Source organism: Panthera uncia (genome assembly GCF_023721935.1).
Source record: "Panthera uncia isolate 11264 chromosome B2 unlocalized genomic scaffold, Puncia_PCG_1.0 HiC_scaffold_24, whole genome shotgun sequence".
Taxonomy (NCBI): Eukaryota; Metazoa; Chordata; class Mammalia; order Carnivora; family Felidae; genus Panthera; species Panthera uncia.
In genome coordinates this window covers 85,609,842-85,627,455 of record NW_026057580.1, presented here as the reverse complement: position 1 = coordinate 85,627,455, position 17,614 = coordinate 85,609,842, and the positions used below count along the sequence as shown (strand labels likewise).

Genomic DNA, 17,614 nt, shown 5'->3' with positions numbered 1-17,614 from the left:
TAAAAACACCATAAGGAAGAGAGAATATTTACTGTACTGTATTTATTAAAAAAAAAAAAAAAACAACAACCTGGCAAGTGGACCCGTGCAGTTGAAACCTGTGTTGTTCAAGGGTCAACTGTAATGTGCAAAATGATTTAGAAGAGAAGGCAAAGAAGGAGCTGAAAGGGCTGTTGTAATATTGGAACTAAGACCTAAGTATAGGGTCTGAAAGGGACTCTGGCAACGTCTAGAAAGACGACAGCAGGTAGAGCCTATGGAGGTAGAAATGCAGAGGTTGAACAAATACTTGTGGAGGGCAAGCGGTGCAGCTGTAATCTCTCTCTCTCTTTAAAGTTTATTGATTTACTTAGAGAACAAACAAGCGGGGAGGATCAGAGAGAGGGAGAGAGAATCCCAAACACGCTCCAAATTGTCAGCCTGGAGCCCAATGCAGAGCTCGAACATACAAACCATGAGATCATGACCTAAGCTGAAATCTAAAGTCAGACACTTAACAACTGAACTACCCAGGTACCCCTATTATCTCTTTTTTGGGGAAGACTTCTGTAAATGAGAGTTCACTGTAGACACAGAAGAGAGGATTGAAAAATGTAGAACACTTTAAGAGTGTGTAAGCTGAATGAAGTACTTATTTTTCATGATCATTTTATTTTTTAAATAAATTTTTATACAACTTTTTAATGATTTTTATATGATTTTTAAAATAAAATTTTTAAATGATTTTTTTTGAGAGAGAGGGAGAGAAACGAGTGGGGGAGGGTCAGAGAGAGGAGAAAGACCATCCCAAGCAGACTTCCTGTTGTCAGCGCAGATCCTGATGTGGGTCTCGAACTCATGAACTCTGAGATCATGACCTGATCGGAGATCAAGTCAGTCACTTAACCATCTGAGCCACCCAGGTGCCCCTCATGATCACTTTAAATAATGAAAAAGTGTAAGCAGTCTGTTTATAGAGCAATGAAGTAAAAAAAAAAAACTTGCTTATGAGGAATTTTAGATACATAAACAGATCATCACAATCAACAAAAACCACTTCAATTCCGACTACTAAGTATATAGAAGAGAGTAGAAATCCTTTTTGGAGGGGGAGAAAGAACACAGAAACATCCTTTGTAATTTTCAGAACTTTTGAGCTCGTTTCCTAATCTACAAGATAAAAAGCAGCATGCTGGTTGAAAAGAACAGAATTTAGTCTAGAATTCTGTTCAAATGCAGCTTCTGGCACAGAACACATGTGTTCTCTTAGCCAAGAGAACTTACTTACCCCAACCCCTCAGCTTTACTTCTCTTAAATTTTGTAAAATGCAGGTGATAATGATGCCTGTCTTGTAGGGTGTGTGTGTGTGTGTGTGTGTGTGTGTGAGAATTGAAATGAATTGAAGGGATAATACATGTGAAACAGTTGTCACAAAGAGGGTCTGGCATATGGTAGGTGCTCAACAAATGGTAAGTACTTCTTTTATTCTCAGCAGTAACATGTAACTGAGTATTGGTAGATCTCTTTCTAGTACCCGAAGCGTGGTTTGACAAAAGCAAGAGGTAAATTTGGCATTGGCTTTTACGTTGAAAGAAGATGGCATTCTGGGGTACACATTTTATGAGGACTTTTTAAGCCAGACACATGAGGTAGAGGTTTTCTTGTTACCTGTATTGCACACTTTTGCTCCAGGTGCATTGGGTTTTGCTATGGTTAATCTCAACGTTGAACGTGAAGGGGTTAAGAAATGCCCTTACTCATGTTACATGAAGCAGCAGAAATTATCAGATGGAAACAGGAATTGGGAAGGAAAAAAAAAAAAAAAGCTCTGTAGTAACACATTGTTTTCTGACGGCTTGTACTTACATGGATGAGAAAAGTCCACAACCTGGTAGTTTAATCAGATCAGAATAATTCAGGGAAGGGAGCAGTAAAAGTTAAAGCGTAGCCCCTCTGCCCTTCCTTAACTAAAGCCACTCGAACTGGAATTGCCCGGGGTTGAAACAATACTCTGAGTCACGGCTCTTCTCATTGGAGAGCCAGCCAGCGCTTCACTGGCGAGGCCCCGCCCCTCCCGTGTGAATCACCAGCCCTGGCCGGGCCTCGAGAGGAGGAGCCGGCCAATGCTAATGAGCAGAGCTGCCCAGAGGAACTTCTTTCCCCTTCTCCGTGTCAGGATCCGAGAAATTATGCCCCTTCTGTCACCATGAGCTGGCTGTCCAGTTCCCAGGGAGTTGTCCTAACTGCCTACCACCCCAGCGGCAAGGACCAGGCCGTGGGGGGGAACCATGGCAAGGTTGGTGAGGAAGCCACCCCAAGGTAAGCCCCTGGCATTCGAAAGCCAAACAAAAACCCCTTACCTGCTCCAGGAAAAAAGAAAAAAAAAAGTGACAGGGAAGTTGTGGGGGGGTGCGGGTAGGAACGGCGTCGCGCACACGTCGAACCTAACCTCCTGCACCCGCAAAAGTGTTTGGCAGGGGTTTTGTTACTTTGCGTTTATTTCACCTATTCCGCGTCTGAGATAGCCCCCACCATTACTGGTAAAGATGGATGGGGAGGAGCATGGGGATATGGCTGTCAGGCTTGTTGCTTAGCAGGTGCTTTTGCAAATGTGGAAAGGTCAAATGACTATATTTGTAACACTTCCTATGAGATGAAATTCTTGAATGGGCGCAGGGCACAGCCGCTGGAACTGCTAGTTGGAAAGTGTGCCAAGAAGCAGGGAGGCTGTTCATTGTACAATCTGTTGTTGTTAGAGCTCCCCCCCCCTCCCCGCCCCTTCCCAGCTCCTCGCAGAAAGCAAACTTCTTAGGCAAAAAGCCCAAGACACTGGCCTGTGGCAGTATGTTTCCCATTCTTTTGTGTATGTGTGTGCATGGGGTAGAGCTTTCAAAAAGGAGTCCTTATCAGGAGGTTAGTACTCTGGGGCCAGAGTGAAATGTGGTTAATGTTAAATCACTTTATAGGCAGAAAGGGCAAATGTTCTATAGACCACTGAGGCACAGAGTACCTTTCTCTCTGTGTACTTTGTTCTGATTTTTCAAGGACTTTTTTTTTTTAATCTTCTTTCCCTTAATGACCTTCTTACTAGCCAAACATTTTTACCTCTAGTCATAGATATAAATTGTAAATATTGGCTTAGAAGCTTGCAAAAAGCAAATGCTTAACCTAAATTAGTAGCATAATGTAAATTAGTTATCAGTAAGCATATTTCCTCCTTCATGTTTAATGTGACAATAAAACCTTCTTTGTTCTTATATGACTTGTGGTTATGCCTTAAGCTGAAATAATGCCTTCTTTCATTTGTTTTAAAAATCCTCAAATGTGGAGGAGGGGAATAAAAATCAAAGGAATGGCTGTAGTACTCTATTCAATTCTGAAGCTGACCAGAACTTTTCCTCACATAGCAACTGCACTATGTAGTATTCTATTGAATAAATTCATTTCCAGAGATAAAAGGGAATTGCTACTTGTGTTTTAGATGTGTTATCATATTATTTTAAGTATATTCTGTGACCTATCATTAAACATTTTCGATTTGTCTGTAGTTCACTGATGTATTGGTAACCTTTTAGCAGTAAGCAGCCTGTAACACACTAGCCTCATGTTGTCCTTAACTTGGGAGTACACATCAGGGTTGTGCAAACCTGGTAAGTTCTCCAGTGACTACTCTGGGGTGACCTGGGGATCTGAACTGAATCTTGGATCTTGATCGTGAGAGTGGAAAGAACCTTAGGGACATTGAGTCCAAACCTCTCATTTTCACGTTGAGGACTCAAACCCCAGGAATTATTAGGGTGTTGCAAGACCTGTGGTTCCAGACCTTGGCCAGGGGGCGGCATATTCTGATTTGGAGACTTTATATTTTCAGTTTTGCAGCCTGTTGTTGGTGGCCTGTACTTGAGTGGGTTGAGAGAATAAAAGAGAGGACAATCTATGCTAAAGCAGGATCAAAAGGTGCTAAGACAGTAGGTTGCCAGGGGACCAGGTCTTTCCCCCACGTGCTTCCCCTGCTGGCTGCCATATTGCCCATACTGGTTCCAAATTCTTTCTCACCACTAAATTAGAGTCCTAGAGACAGTTTTTTTTTTCCTTTTTTTAAGTAGGCTCCATGCCCAGTGTGGGGCTTGAACTCATGACCCTGACATCAAGAGTCTCATGCTTTACTGACTGTGCCGGGTGGTTCTTTATATTGATTGGGGAAGATGGGAGCCCTGATTTGAGGGCTGGGAAGAAAGGCAGGAAGGAGGGAGAAAGGACAGTCCTTAATGGATTTTATCATTAAATTGGAATAATTTAACTTAGTGTTACTTTGGGAGCCACCCTCTTTAGCCTAGAAGGGTTGAGATACTACAGGTGGGGTGGCAGAGGGTTGGATGGAGGGAGGTGTGATGGGGTCAGGAGAGACCCCCTAAAGATGGTGGTGGGGGAGGAGGTACAAAGGGTGTTTGCTTTGGTTGGGTTGGTCACCTGGTGCTTTAAGCACTGGGAAGCTGCTCTCAGTGCAAGGCTGATGGTTGATGCTTATTTTAAAAAGCTGTTCAAATGCAAACCAAACCAAAACAGAACTTAAAAAGGGGAAAAGTTAGGCTCTGTTCTCTCCCGCCCATTTTAACAATTGGTGGCGGAAGCACTGAAGTCTAACTTGGCTTATTGCAAGGTTATGTCTTTTCCAAATAATACGCACTTTCAACTGTTTAATCAAATGTCCAATAAGATGAACTCCTATGTTGTTTGAAAAGTATAAAGGGCAATGTATATGATTTAGAATATTTATAGAACGTGTTTGATTTTTAGTTTTGCTTAAGTCCTTTTTTTTACTTTTATTTTGGTCTTTGGAGAAGCTAGGGTAGTAGGGAATTAATATTTTTGTAAGTGATTTGTTAGTGTAAAATTCCTTCCATTCCATTCCATTCCATTATCCTTCTTTATCAGAACACATTCACTGGATGACTCATTAAGGAGTTCCTCCTCCTTCTGGTTAGAGTCTCTCAAATATTTACAGAATCCTGATTTCAATTTTTTGAACTACGTCCTCCTTAAAACATTGGGATTTGAAGAGACATACGAACGTTAGTTGTGCTGACTGACTTATACACAAATATTTCCAAAGGAAACCGCTTTTTAGGACTAGCTATATTTATGAGTATTTACTTGTTAATTTTCAAGCAGGTTTCGTAATGTTTGCTTTAGCAAAGCAAATTTTTCAAAGAATACTGCATTTTGTCTATTTTTACTATTCTCCCTTGACTTTTTTTTCTTTTTTTTTTTTAATGTTTATTTTTGGGACAGGACAAGTGGGGCAGGGGCGGGTGGGGGGGGGGGGACAGAGGATCTGAAGTGGGCCCTCTGCTGACAGTAGCAAGCCTGACGTGGGGCTCCAACTCGCCAGCTGGAATATCATGACCTGAGCGGAAGTCAGATGTTCAACCAACTGGGCCACCCAGGGAGTGGCTTTTTAAGAAAAGCTTCTGTTTGTTTTATATCAGTTTTTGTCAATATTAGGTAAATGTTAGTGTCAAATGGTATTTTCTTTACTGGAACTTTTAACTCTAGTTGACTTTTGAGATATGTTTATGTCTTCCTTGAGCAGATGTATGGCACTCATCATGGAAGGTCTTGTTTTGTTGACACCATTTGCAGGCCATTGGTGTTGGGCAAGTGGAACCATGTCATGGTGACAGAGACTCTGAAACTCTGGGCTCTCGGAACAACTTGCCTGGGTTTGCATCCCGACTCACCCACTCGTTAGCAGTGTGGCCCTGGGAGGGGTTGTTTAACTCTCTAGTTGTAAATTAAATTTAATGGTACTCACTTCATTGGGAGGATTAAGTGGGCTGATGCCTGTAAAGCTCACATTTCGTCATGTGTTAAGAAACCTGGATGTGATTTATGTGATTAACTAAAATTGGCATAACTGAAAATGAACCATAATGTGAAAAGTTTAGGCCTTTGACGTCTGAAAGACCTTGGAAATGTCCTTTTGATCTGGAGCAACATTTATGATTTGAGCTAGTGACAGCTGCTTTTAGTGAACCTGCCTTGGGGCATTGATGGGCCACACTGAGGTCTGCAAACACGGACCTTTGTGGCAAGATGGAATGTGGGTGGGTCGTCTTTTGGCAGCTGGACTCCTTGCAGTCCCTAACATCCCCCCTCCTCCTTTAAGAACTGCCCAGTGTGCCAAATGGAAGGGGGTGGCCATCTTTATATGCTTTGTTTAATCCTAAACATTTTCAAATCCTACCCATCTCTTGGCTCTATAAAGTTATGTCAAAAGCATAACCATTTGGTCACTCAGTCATTCTGCGTGTAATTACTAAGCTCACTGTATGTCAGGCAGGTGTTCAGGAGCCGGGCTACAGTGGAGAGGAAGACAGATAAGCACCTGCCTGAGGGGATGGGGTGCAGGGAGGGTGCACAGGGTAGAAAGTGAAGGCCTGAGCAGGAGCCTTGCTGATATCTGGGGACAAGAATTAGAGGAAGAGCTTTCAAGGCAGAGCAGGGTGGGGAGTATGGGAGCCATAAGCCTAGAGTAAACCCTAGAGCAAGCACCAGAGGGGCAAAGAGTGAGCTCTGTGTGGCTGGAGTGCTTGGGAATGAGTAGAGATGAGGAGAAGAAAACAAGACAGGACTGGTCGATCGGATTGTTTTGTAGCCCACTTGAGGAATTTAACTTGAGGGAAGCCAGCGAGTAAGGAGGATTTTGTACACTGGAGGAACAGAGCATATTTTGGTTTCAAAGAGCCTCTCTGGCTGTTGTATACATGTTGGACTATGGAAGTAAGCACACTACGCAGGAGGGTAAGGTAATGGTGGCTTTGGCCGAGGTCTCAGTTGTTTGGGTAGTGGGGGTGGAGAGTGGTGAAATATTTTGAAGGTAGGAATTTTTGGATTTCCTGAGGGTTTGGGTGTATGAACCAGGGGGAATAAAGATGGTTGCAAGATTTGGCCTATGCAACTCCATTTATTTAGTTGGGGAAGGCTTCCAGAGCGAAAGAAGGATCGGCCGGGCAAGATCCGATACTCAGTTTTGGACGTGGAACTTGGAAGTGTCTTTTTCAAAGAAGCATTAAGGGAAGGACATGTTGGCTTTCTCGATGAGTTCAGAATTTTTATGTAAGTCCATGACATTAAAAAAAAAATTATGTACTATTATCATGAATAGAAATTTTTCCCTCTGAATTTGTGTATTAGCTGAGATTATGTGTATTTTTTGGTGAAGAAAAGGATAGTAAAGAGTTTTTAATAATGCAGTTATGTAATAAGTGAAGTAACATTTCTTATTATTCCCAACCTTTGCTTTAAAGGCATTCTAAATTTGCAGGATTTAGGGATAAATGAATGCATTCTTTTTAAATGTTTGTTTATTTTGAGAGAGAGAGAGGGAGAAAAGGAGGGAGGGAGATATGTGTGTGCTTGGGGGGTGGGGAGCAGAGAGAAGGAGAGAGAGAATCCCAAGCAGGCCCCGCACTGTCAGCACAGAGCCTGATGCAGGGCTCAGTCCCATGAGCCATGAGACCATGAGACCATGACCTGAGCCAAAGTCGAGTCTGATGCTTAACTAACTGAGCCACCCAGGTGCCCCTGGACCAAATGCATTTTTAACCTATCTAAATGGATAACTTCTAGATCAATCTAGTCCTCCATTTCAGGACAGGAGTCCTTTCTGAAGACTTCTTTACTGTGTAGTTTAGAAGCCTTATCCACAATTTGCTCTTGAGTCGTTAAAAGACACACCCAGTACTCCCAACTGGGCAAGTCTCGCCTTTATTTAGAGTTGTGTGATACTTGCCTTTTAACTGCCCTCATCTGAGAAGTCGGTGATTTCTGTGGGCCTGTTTCGAGTTATCTTCATGGAACTAATATTAGGTTTATGCTTTTCAAATATGGGAATTTATAAATCTCAGGAACTGCTCCCTCCACCACTTGCAAAACACAAAACAAAACAAACCTCTGAAGCCTCCTATAAAAAACCTTTTGTTTTCGATGATACTATCCACCTGTGCCTGCTGACTTTTGTCTCTTTTCTAAGTGGGGCTTGTGCTTGTTTAAAGGTTTATGTTCTTTTTATGTTTTAAGTTCTTGCTTTTTGTTGCAATTTTAAGAACGTTGCTCCGAAATGAACTCACAAAATTTATGCATTTAAGGATACACTTGATTGCTACCAGATTGCATGCCAATTAGGCATTAGTAGTTTTTGATAACTGGACCTCCAAATTGAGTTATTTTTTTCTCTTATTTTTAAATTATTTGTTAGTTGCACGCCTAATATCATTGACAAATTAGAAAAAACACCCACGTCCTAGAGGCTGAGCCTACATTTGTCCGGAATGGACAATTTGTCCAGAATGGTCCTGGAATTATGAGGTCTCACTTCCTTTGTCTGCCTTCTCTCTCTTCTCTCCCCTGCCTCTTCATTCAGGTCTGTCCAAGGGTCCTGAAAAGACTTTCTACTTGTCAGTCGCTTGAGGCTTCAGACTGTTGCTTGGTGGTGTTCACGGTGTGGGGTGGGGGGGGGAGAGCTTGATCTCCGTGCTTGGTTTGGGGAAGAAGGTGTGTAGGGTTAGTGTGATGCCATTCCTCTCCTGTACTCTCTCCTCTGGATGATTTCTGTCCTGACCTAAATCTTTCATTTCAAATACCCTGAGGTGAAATTGCTGTGAAGTTTTAGTTGCTGTTGGTATTTAATGACTTCTTTGCTCTTGATAAGAGAGAAAGAATGAGACTCTTCACCTGAGGGGAGCAGGAATGGATAAAAGTGTTGGGAGTGGATTAGGGTAGATGGGGCACAAGGGATCCTGTCTGGATAATCTGGAAGACACATTCTTTTGACTTCTGTGTTTGTCGTGTGAGCAGGCCAAGTTTATCCCTTTTTTGCAAGAAGTAAACAGAAACCATGGAGACTGGTGTGGCCAATTACCACATCTGGAGTGTCTTCCAAACTCATGTGCACTAAGTGTCTGAATTTCTCTGCTGAAAGTGTGTGAAAAGCCGTCTCCTTTACTCATGCTGTTTGGGGGTGGTTTTGGCAGAGAAGGCTTCAGTGTCCTTAGGGAAAATGAGGTTTATTGCAGGCAGCTGGGTCCTGGGGAGAAGAGGCATTGCTGGTCTTTTTCCCCTCTGTGATGGGTCATACAACAATCTACTCTCCCTCTACTGACACTCTTTATTCTTTTCTGTTGGCTGGCTTTATAATCTTATCATTTTAAGCTGGAGCTTGGCTCTCAGGGAACCTGGGTGGCTCAGTCAGTTGAGTATCTGACTTTGACTTGGCTCAGGTCATGATCTCACAGTTGGTGGGTTCAAGTCCCATATGGGGCTCTGTGCTGTCAGGGTGGAGCCTGCTTCGGATCCTCTGCCCCTCCCCGGCTCGTGCGTGAGCGCATGTGTGCGTGCACTCTCTCTCTCTCAGAAATAAATAAAAGACATTAAAAAAAATCTCCACAATAAAAAGTAAGCTCAAGCTTGGCTCTTAATGGATGCCCCAGCCTTGTTGCCCTCTATCCCCTTGTATCTTGTAGGAAACTGACCCATCTGTCTGTTTCCTAATTTCAAAGTTTTGAAAGGGGATCTGATTTACCCAGTTAATCTTGAGCTGCCCCAGGAAGCCTATGATTTGACCTCTTGGGGGTCTTTTTAGTGAAGCAGATTCTGTGGGTAGGGCAGACCCCTCAAAGGGATGTGGCATCTTTTTAAGCTGTTGAGTACATCCCACCCCACCTGTATCTGTTTCATCATCTATGAAATGGGTGTAATCATGCTCTGTGTGCTTCACAAGGTTAATTGTAAAGATGAAATATATGGCTTTTGAGAGTTTAAAAAAATATACAGATGAGTATTCTTATAAATCCTTTTCAGTACAGTATCTTAAACTTTCTTCAGACATTTCACTTAAGTAGAATTGTCAGCTTGAGCTTTTGGTTGAATTTGCATTTTCCTTTTTTTGCTGTGTACTAAAATGTAAGTTTTTTGAACTTTGAGACCTTGCCTTTTTTTTTTTTGTTTTTTTGTTTTTTTTTGGTTTCTTACACCTAGGCCTTAAAGTACCTCAGGCAGGTAATGAAAGTTTTAATGAATGAATGAGTGTGAGAGGAAATAGGGTGTAGTGATTACACACACAGACTTTGGAGCTACACTATCCGGGTCAGAATCCTGGCTCTGTCATTTAATAGCTCTGTGACCTTGAGCAAGGGCCAAGGTCAAAGGGCCTCAGTTTTTTCTTTTCCTTCTGCAAACAGGGGGAAAAATACCTAACTCAAGGGTTGTTCGGAGGATTGACTCAGTTAATATATGTGACGTATTTAGAAGAGTGTTTGACTAAAAGCACAAGTTTTCTGTGATGATGTAGGCAGTCGAAGTTTCACCTGTTGGTGAATTAATTTGGAAGTACTTTTTTTTTAATTTTTATTTTTTATTTATTTTGAGAGAGAACGTGAGCAGGAGAGGGTCAGAGAGGGAGAGAGAGAGAGAAAATTCCAAGCAGGCTCTGCACTGCCAATGCAGAGCCTGATGCATGGCTCCAACCCATGAACCCTGAGATCATGACCTGAGCCGAAACCAAGAGTCAGATGCTTAACTGACTGAGCCACCCAGGTGCTCTGAAAGCATTTTTGAGATTGATTTGTAAGTGGCTTGGCAAAAAGGAATATTTGCAGTATAACTTCTTGATTTTAAAAATAGTTGTGGAATAAATTATAAAAATATCTCCAATTATATTAATTTTAATAACTACTAAGAATACAAAAAAAATAAAAAAGCTTAAAAAGGATTTAAAGGTAATGAACCCTTATTAGGCTCTGGTAACTGTTTTGAGTAGGTTTTTTTTTTCTTCTTTTTTTTTTTTTTTTTTAGTGTTTCCTCGTTTTTGAGAGAGAGAGAGAAAGAGAGAAAAAGAAAGAGACAGAGAGTGAGTAGGGGACGGCAGAGAGACAGAGGAAGACACAGAATCAGAAGCAGGCTTCAGGCTCTGAGCTTTCAGCACAGAGCCCGCCATGGGGCTTGAACTCACAGACCATAAGATCATGACATTAGCTGAAGTCAGAAGCTTAACTGACTGAACCACCCAGGCGCCCCTGTTTTGAGTAGTTTTTTATAGTTTGGGGAGATGGAAATTTCTAAATCATTTGTTACTCTTAATATGTGAAACCATTTCATGTAGGGCAAGGAAATCTTGCTCATGTTGCTTGAAGAGCGGCTTGATTGCTATATGACTATTAACTAACGTATTTGAGGAAAGGATACTTTTTCCATTTCTTTCCCCTTAAAATATATGTATGTACTTTATGAACAACTTTTGATTTCATAACCAAGAAGTGATGTTTCATGGAGCAGAGCTCTCTCGAGGGTAGGATATCCAGGGACAGATCTGGAGGGCTGTGTTCCCTCACCCAGTTCCCCCTGAGCTCTGTGCCCTGTCTCGTTTAGTGCACACGCTTGAAAACCGTGCTGCTGACTTTTCTCTAAATCTGTATCCTATAAATGCCTCCTGGGTCCTGGGCCCCAGGCTAGAGAGTCTGTCCTCTTAGGCAGTTCTCAAACCCCTATCTGCACCTACATTTCAATTTGCTAAAGACTCTGCAGCCCCTGCTTGCAAAAAGCTCACAAGAGCAGGCTGTTTTACTTCCACCTCTAAGGACCTGGGACTTTTTGGTGGAAGAAGTCCTAGAGGAAGAGATGAGGTGGTGAACTGGCGTGGGTGGGGGGTGGTGCGGGGGACAAATGGATGCCATATAGAAAGGCAGAAGCTGTTTTCCATTGGGAAAACTATAGCATAAATGGTGTTTACATTCCATACAGCTACAAATTTTCCAATTGTGCCGTTTTATGGTTTAATAGGCGTCTTTTCACTAGCCACACAACTCAAAGCACTGTTTATTTGCAGTACTGTTGCTATGGGTAAACGTGTTCTGTGCTCCCAACAACAGGTTCCCAAATACGTTTTTCAAGCTCAAAATCTTCAAGTAAGTTGGAGGTTATTGTTCAGTGTTTCTTTGTTGCCTCTCAGGACCCTCGTGCATTGATAAGTGGAGGTGCTAGGTTTTTTTGTTTGTTTGTTTGTTTGTTTGTTTGTTTCCTACCTGTAGTTTTACCCTGCTGTACATTGTGCCTCCCAAAGCACACAGGAGCTGTGCACATCCCGGCAACCGTGCCCTTTCCACATCCCCTAGGCATGTGCCTGCCTTCCATTATGGATTATGCACTTGTTTAGATTTGTCATTTCTTTTGGAAGAGTTGGGAAGATGGAAATTGATACATGTTCTTGTGATCCTCGTTGAGTCAGATGAGAAGAAAATGTCATGAATTAAGTGGGAAATGGTTTCACGTCATGCTGCCGAGCAAATGGAACTTCGTGGAAGGTTACTGAACTCTCATTAGCAAGTGGTTTTGGTTTGGGTGGTTTGGCTGTAGACATCTGGTTTATCTCTGAATGCTAGTATCTGTCAGATACCATCCATATTTTGAGGAAAATAATAGGAATTATAGGTTACTGATGAGCAGCATAAAATTGAAAGTTTACATAGAAAGAATTGGGTGAATAAAGGCATTAGGATATGTTAATGTGGAATATATATCTTAAATTTTAAATTATTTAAAAAATCTTAATAGGTATTTTAACTAAAACTGTGAAGGTCTTTTTTTGGTGGGGAGGGGATGTAAATGATAAGCCTAGAATAAGTATAAGAATTCCTGCTTTGAAAGAGCTTGCAGTATTCTTCAAATGGGTTCTAAAACGATTTTCTTTCAGTATCATATTTAGGAGGAAGTCATGGCCTGAGGCATAAAACTTAAAATAATTTATCGTTGGATAATTGAGATTTGGTTTGAGTAAGAAAAGGTAAGTTGGCAACTGAAAGTCGTAAGGAACTTTGGCTATTTATAGGTGGTCTAGAAACATGTAACTCGATCGACTTATTCTATAATTAATGTTTTTACTAGAGTTACGAAGCGTGTGTCTGTTATTTCTCTCTGATCCAAATAATACACTAAAAGTTGCAGCTCATCAGCTGATAGAAGTTATTGAGGTCGAGGTAGAAGTAAATTTATATAGTGTTTTATTTTTTTGAAGCAAATTCCTGTTAATTTTTTAAATTTCTTATTGAAAATGAGTATATGTATGTTTTAGTATTTGCTAAAATTATTTTGAATTATAGCACTTTTGAGTCATTCTCTATTATAGTAATCATACGATATTATCACACTGGATGTATTTAGGTAATTATATAAGTGTTAATCCTTTGCCCCCCAGTTTTTAGATAAAGGTTTGTCTACTTAATAGAGAGATGGCAGGTTATATAATAAATGAAGGGAATGACTGGAAAGTGCAGGTCTCAGAAAAATGTGGGTTTCTGTAGAGAATTTAACTAGAATTTAAAAAATACTGAGTGAGTCCCCCTAAAATCCTGCCTGTAGGTTGGATCTGACACAGGCACCACTGGTTTGTGACCTCAATCCTGAAGGTCAAGGTGGTTGTTTCAATGGTCGCTTGCTCTGTAATGTACCACTCCAAATTGTAGTGGCTTAAAATGATACTTTTCTTTCATGATCCTGGAACATCATAATCAAGTTCTTTCTTGGGGTCTATCCAGTGAGATGGGCCGAGGGTGGGGGTCACCAGAGGCTTCTCCAACAGGTTTGGCACCTGGCCTGGTGGGTCATCTCTTTTCATGCAGCTTCCCTACATGACTAGCATGGGCTTCCTCCTGGCGTGGCGGTAGCAAGATAGACTTCTTATGCTCTTGCTGGTTTACCTGGAGTGAGCCTTCCAGGAAGTCAAGTGGAACCTGCCAGCTTCTTAGGACCTAACCTCAGAAATTACTTAGTGCCGCATGACCATATACTGACCAGCTAATCCTAGGCCAGCTCAGATTTATTCCCCCCATTCTCAGTGGAGGGAATGGCTTGCACACAGTGAGGCCATCTTTGCCACTAAACTACTCTGTTATCATTCCAGTCTCTATCTGGCCCTACCTGCCTTTCTGGTCTTCTTGCCTGCTGCTCTTCTACAGAAATCTCTGTTCCCTGGAACTTGACTTTAACATTCTACACTAGCATATACACATTCTCTGTGCACTTATCCCTGTGCCTTGCTCTGTTAGGTAAGTTTATTTTAGAGAATATTTTCTATTCGTACAGACTGCGAAGGCCTTTAAGCGGGGCCTTAATTTTCCACTCTACCAAACACTAGATGGATGCGGCACCATATATATAGGAATTCAGCTATATTTGTGAACTGATTGATTTTTGGTACTTGGGAAGGGTCAGATTTTATCGTGTGCAGGACAGTTGATTATAGGGCCTTTTCTTCTTTCCACCAAAAGAAAATCCTTGATTCTCAAAAATGATTTTCGAAAAAGGATCTAAATTCGAGCTGGATTTTAGGCACAAGCGGATTTGAACTTGAGAAGAACACAGTGCTGAGAAAAGGGCAGCCCCTTGTAAAGAACATGTTCTCCCTTTCATAGCACCAAAGTTGCCAATTTGGTTACATCCTGTGGTATGTTCTCTGAGGGACTGTTGGGCACAGGTGTAGTATTTTGGAGTACATGATATTTTTGAGACCACAGAGTACATATGGAAAGCATCCCAGAGGCTATATAGAAATTAATTGCTAGTGTTCGAGACACTTGTTTTTTTCTCCTCTCAGTATGTTACATTTAGCCATCCAATAACTCCTATCATTCATTGAGCCTTAACATACCAAAGCAGCATCACTGTTGGATTCCCTTTCCTGTTGAGAAACTTTTGCTTTATTCTGTGTATTACTAAACAGTCTTTGCTCTTGCCGTACTTTCTTCAAAGCAAGGAGGAAGATAAAGTGGCTAGGGCACCCTCTGAGCTCTGGAGGGTGCGGGAGTGTTTTTTCTCTAACAGAAGGAATTTTTTTTTTTAAACATACTTTAAGACTAGACTGTGTTACATACATATATGTTCATTAATTTATTTAATCTCTACACCCAACATGGGGCTCGAACTTATGAACCTGAAATCAAGAGTCACATGCTCTTGAGCCAGCCAGACGTTCCTTGTGAAATACTTTGTATTTTTACAACTCAGGGCTGCTATTGTTTTTGTGAGAACTTACTGCATAAATTTAAATGATTTGTCTATAGAAATGATGGTAATGTTTTATTTTTCAGATCACCGAATTCCTAAGATTTTAGGATCCTTTGGAGAAATACATTTTCACCAATTTTTCTGTCCCTATAGTGTAGATCGAAATTATATCATCTCCATTTTTCAGGCAAAAGAAAGAGACTAATCCCTTTTCAGCTTATTTTGCAGCTTGGAACTTGCAAACAGAGTCCATGTTAGGTGTGTTTAAAATGAAAAGCCTGTTCTAATAGTTTTTTTTTTTTTTTTTTTTTTTTTTTTTTCACATTTCAGTAGAGACTAATAATACTTTGTTAATCTTCTTAAAGCAAAATTTCTTCAATAAAAAAAGCCAAAGTGTTAGATCTCTCTCTGTTTCCCAAATTGTGTATGGAATACTGACATTAGGTGTTCCATTTTTTTCTTCTTTTTCTTCCTTCCCTTCCTTCCCTTTCTTTTGAGCACCAGCATACGAGTGAGGGGCACGAAATCAAGAGTAGAGCGCCCAACTGACTGAGCCACCCAGGCACCTTTAGATGTTCCAATTAAAAAGGGTTTGTGGTAATGATATTTGGTGTAAGCAAAGTTTACCATAGGACATCCTGTAACATATAATGTCTTAGCATGTATTATGATTTCCTAAAAAACTTTTAGCAAGAAGTATATTCCAAATTTATTTGACCTAGAAGCTCCCTTTTGCACAACACTTAATACCAGTGATCCAGGGAACACGGTTTGTGAAATTTCAAAATATTGCTAACTCATTATACGTGGAAAATGTTAAAAATTGTCTACTTTGGAATTAGTAACATATTTTGGGCTTTTCTGTAGTAGGAGGAGGAGAGGGTTTTTGTTTTTGTTTTTGTTTTTGTTTTTAAATCACCCTTCTGCTGGCCACAGTTTATTTTATTACCACAGTCCTATCCTGGAGAATCTGCCCTTGGTGAACATGTTTCCACAGTAAAAATGTTTCTTGTTTTTTAATACCTGAGCTTCACAGAATACAAGTCTTTCAATATTACATTTTTAGTTTTTTATTTTTTATTAATTTATTTTGAGAGAGAGAGAGAGAGAGTGAGTGAGCGAGCCAGGGGCAGGGCAGAGAGACAGAGAATCCCAAACAGGCTCAGCACTGTCAGCACAGAGCCTGATTCGAGGCTTGAACCCAAGAAAGATTTAAATCATGACCTGAGCCAAAATCAAGAGTCGGACACTCAACCAGCTGAACCCCCCCAAGCACCCCTAGTTTATATTTTTATAGGGACAATTTGTATGTATGCCTCCAAACTCATTATGACATTTTAAACACAAATGTCAGGGAAATATTTTGAGTTACATTAAAAACTATTTTTAAGAGTATTAAAAACAATTTTTTTAAACGTTTATTCATCTTTGAGAGACAGAGAGACAGAGCATGAGCGGGGAAGGGTCAGAGAGAGGGAGACACAGAATCTGAAGTAGGCTCCAGGCTCTGAGTTGTCAGCACAGAGCCCGACGCGGGGCTTGAACTCATGAACCATTAGATCATGATCTGAGCTGCAGTCAGATGCTTAACCTACTGAGCCACCCAGGCTTCCCTCTAGTTACAATTTTAGTATGATGTGGATATCTTGAAACATACACCCAGTGTCAGCTAAGAGGATATGTGCCATGTCACTGCCTGGGAACAACACTTCATCTTACTGGTCATTTGATCTTTGTTGAACAGCATTTTGCATTTAACATGATAGTTTGTTAATTACATATTAGAGTTTTGCTGTGTGTTACATTTTAGAAAACCCATTGAGGGTCCTGGATAGACCCTCATATGTTGTTTTCCATTCAAAATATGAGGACAATCTCAGTGTTTTCTTGCGGAACGTTGGCTTTGGGTAAGGGTTCCTACCATTGAGTTAGAGAAGCTGTCTTAATTCATTTAATCCTCATGACAACCAAGCAGTCCGTGGTATCAGCCCCAGTTCACACGTGAGGAGATCAAGGCACGGAGTAGTGAAGCCATGTAGTTGAGGGTCGTATAGCCGGTAAGTGGTGGTGCTGGGATTTGGACCTGGGCAGTCTGCTGTCCAGGTCTTCACCACAAATCCATCCATAGAAATGATTTGTTTCCAACTTTTGCAAACTGAATGTGGTTTCTAGAAGTATATACATTCCAACAGAATACTAGATTAGTAGTTTTGTGCATGTTTAGAATAAAAACTCTTCTCTTGTTGGTATCGAGATGAGGTTATACCAACCTGGATTCTAAACAATTCGCTGGTAATAAAATAGGCACTTTGGGAGATCATTTGAAATACTTTCTGGCCCTAAGATAGCCTTTACCGCAGTGAAAAAGTAAATAGTTTCACTAAATTCTTCCATTTAGTAAATAATTTTGTGTGGCCTTGAGGTGTCTCCTGGCATTTTGTGGTTGGCTATTCATATAACTGGGGCAAATTAAATCACAGAGGAAAAGAAAAACAAATATTTATTGAGTACTCTCTACGTGCAAAGCCCTTTAAAACGGAATTGGCTTAATCCTCATAAGGTGAGAATTATTATCCT

At 41.0% G+C, this 17,614-nt stretch overlaps 1 protein-coding gene across 2 annotated transcripts in view; it reads left to right on the top strand.

Moving 5' to 3' along the window:
- Positions 1–17,614, top strand: part of ARHGAP18 (Rho GTPase activating protein 18) — a 194,563-nt gene that overhangs the window by 68,068 nt on the left and 108,881 nt on the right. The window contains exon 1 of one of the 2 annotated variants that reach the window (XM_049654329.1): positions 2,051–2,299. The exons of the other annotated variant lie outside the window; for it this stretch is intronic. Within the exon in view, the coding sequence (XP_049510286.1) occupies positions 2,187–2,299 (113 nt within the window). The 5' untranslated portion in view covers positions 2,051–2,186. Of the gene's footprint in view, positions 1–2,050; positions 2,300–17,614 lie in introns of those variants that run through there. 2 annotated transcript variants of the gene reach the window in all.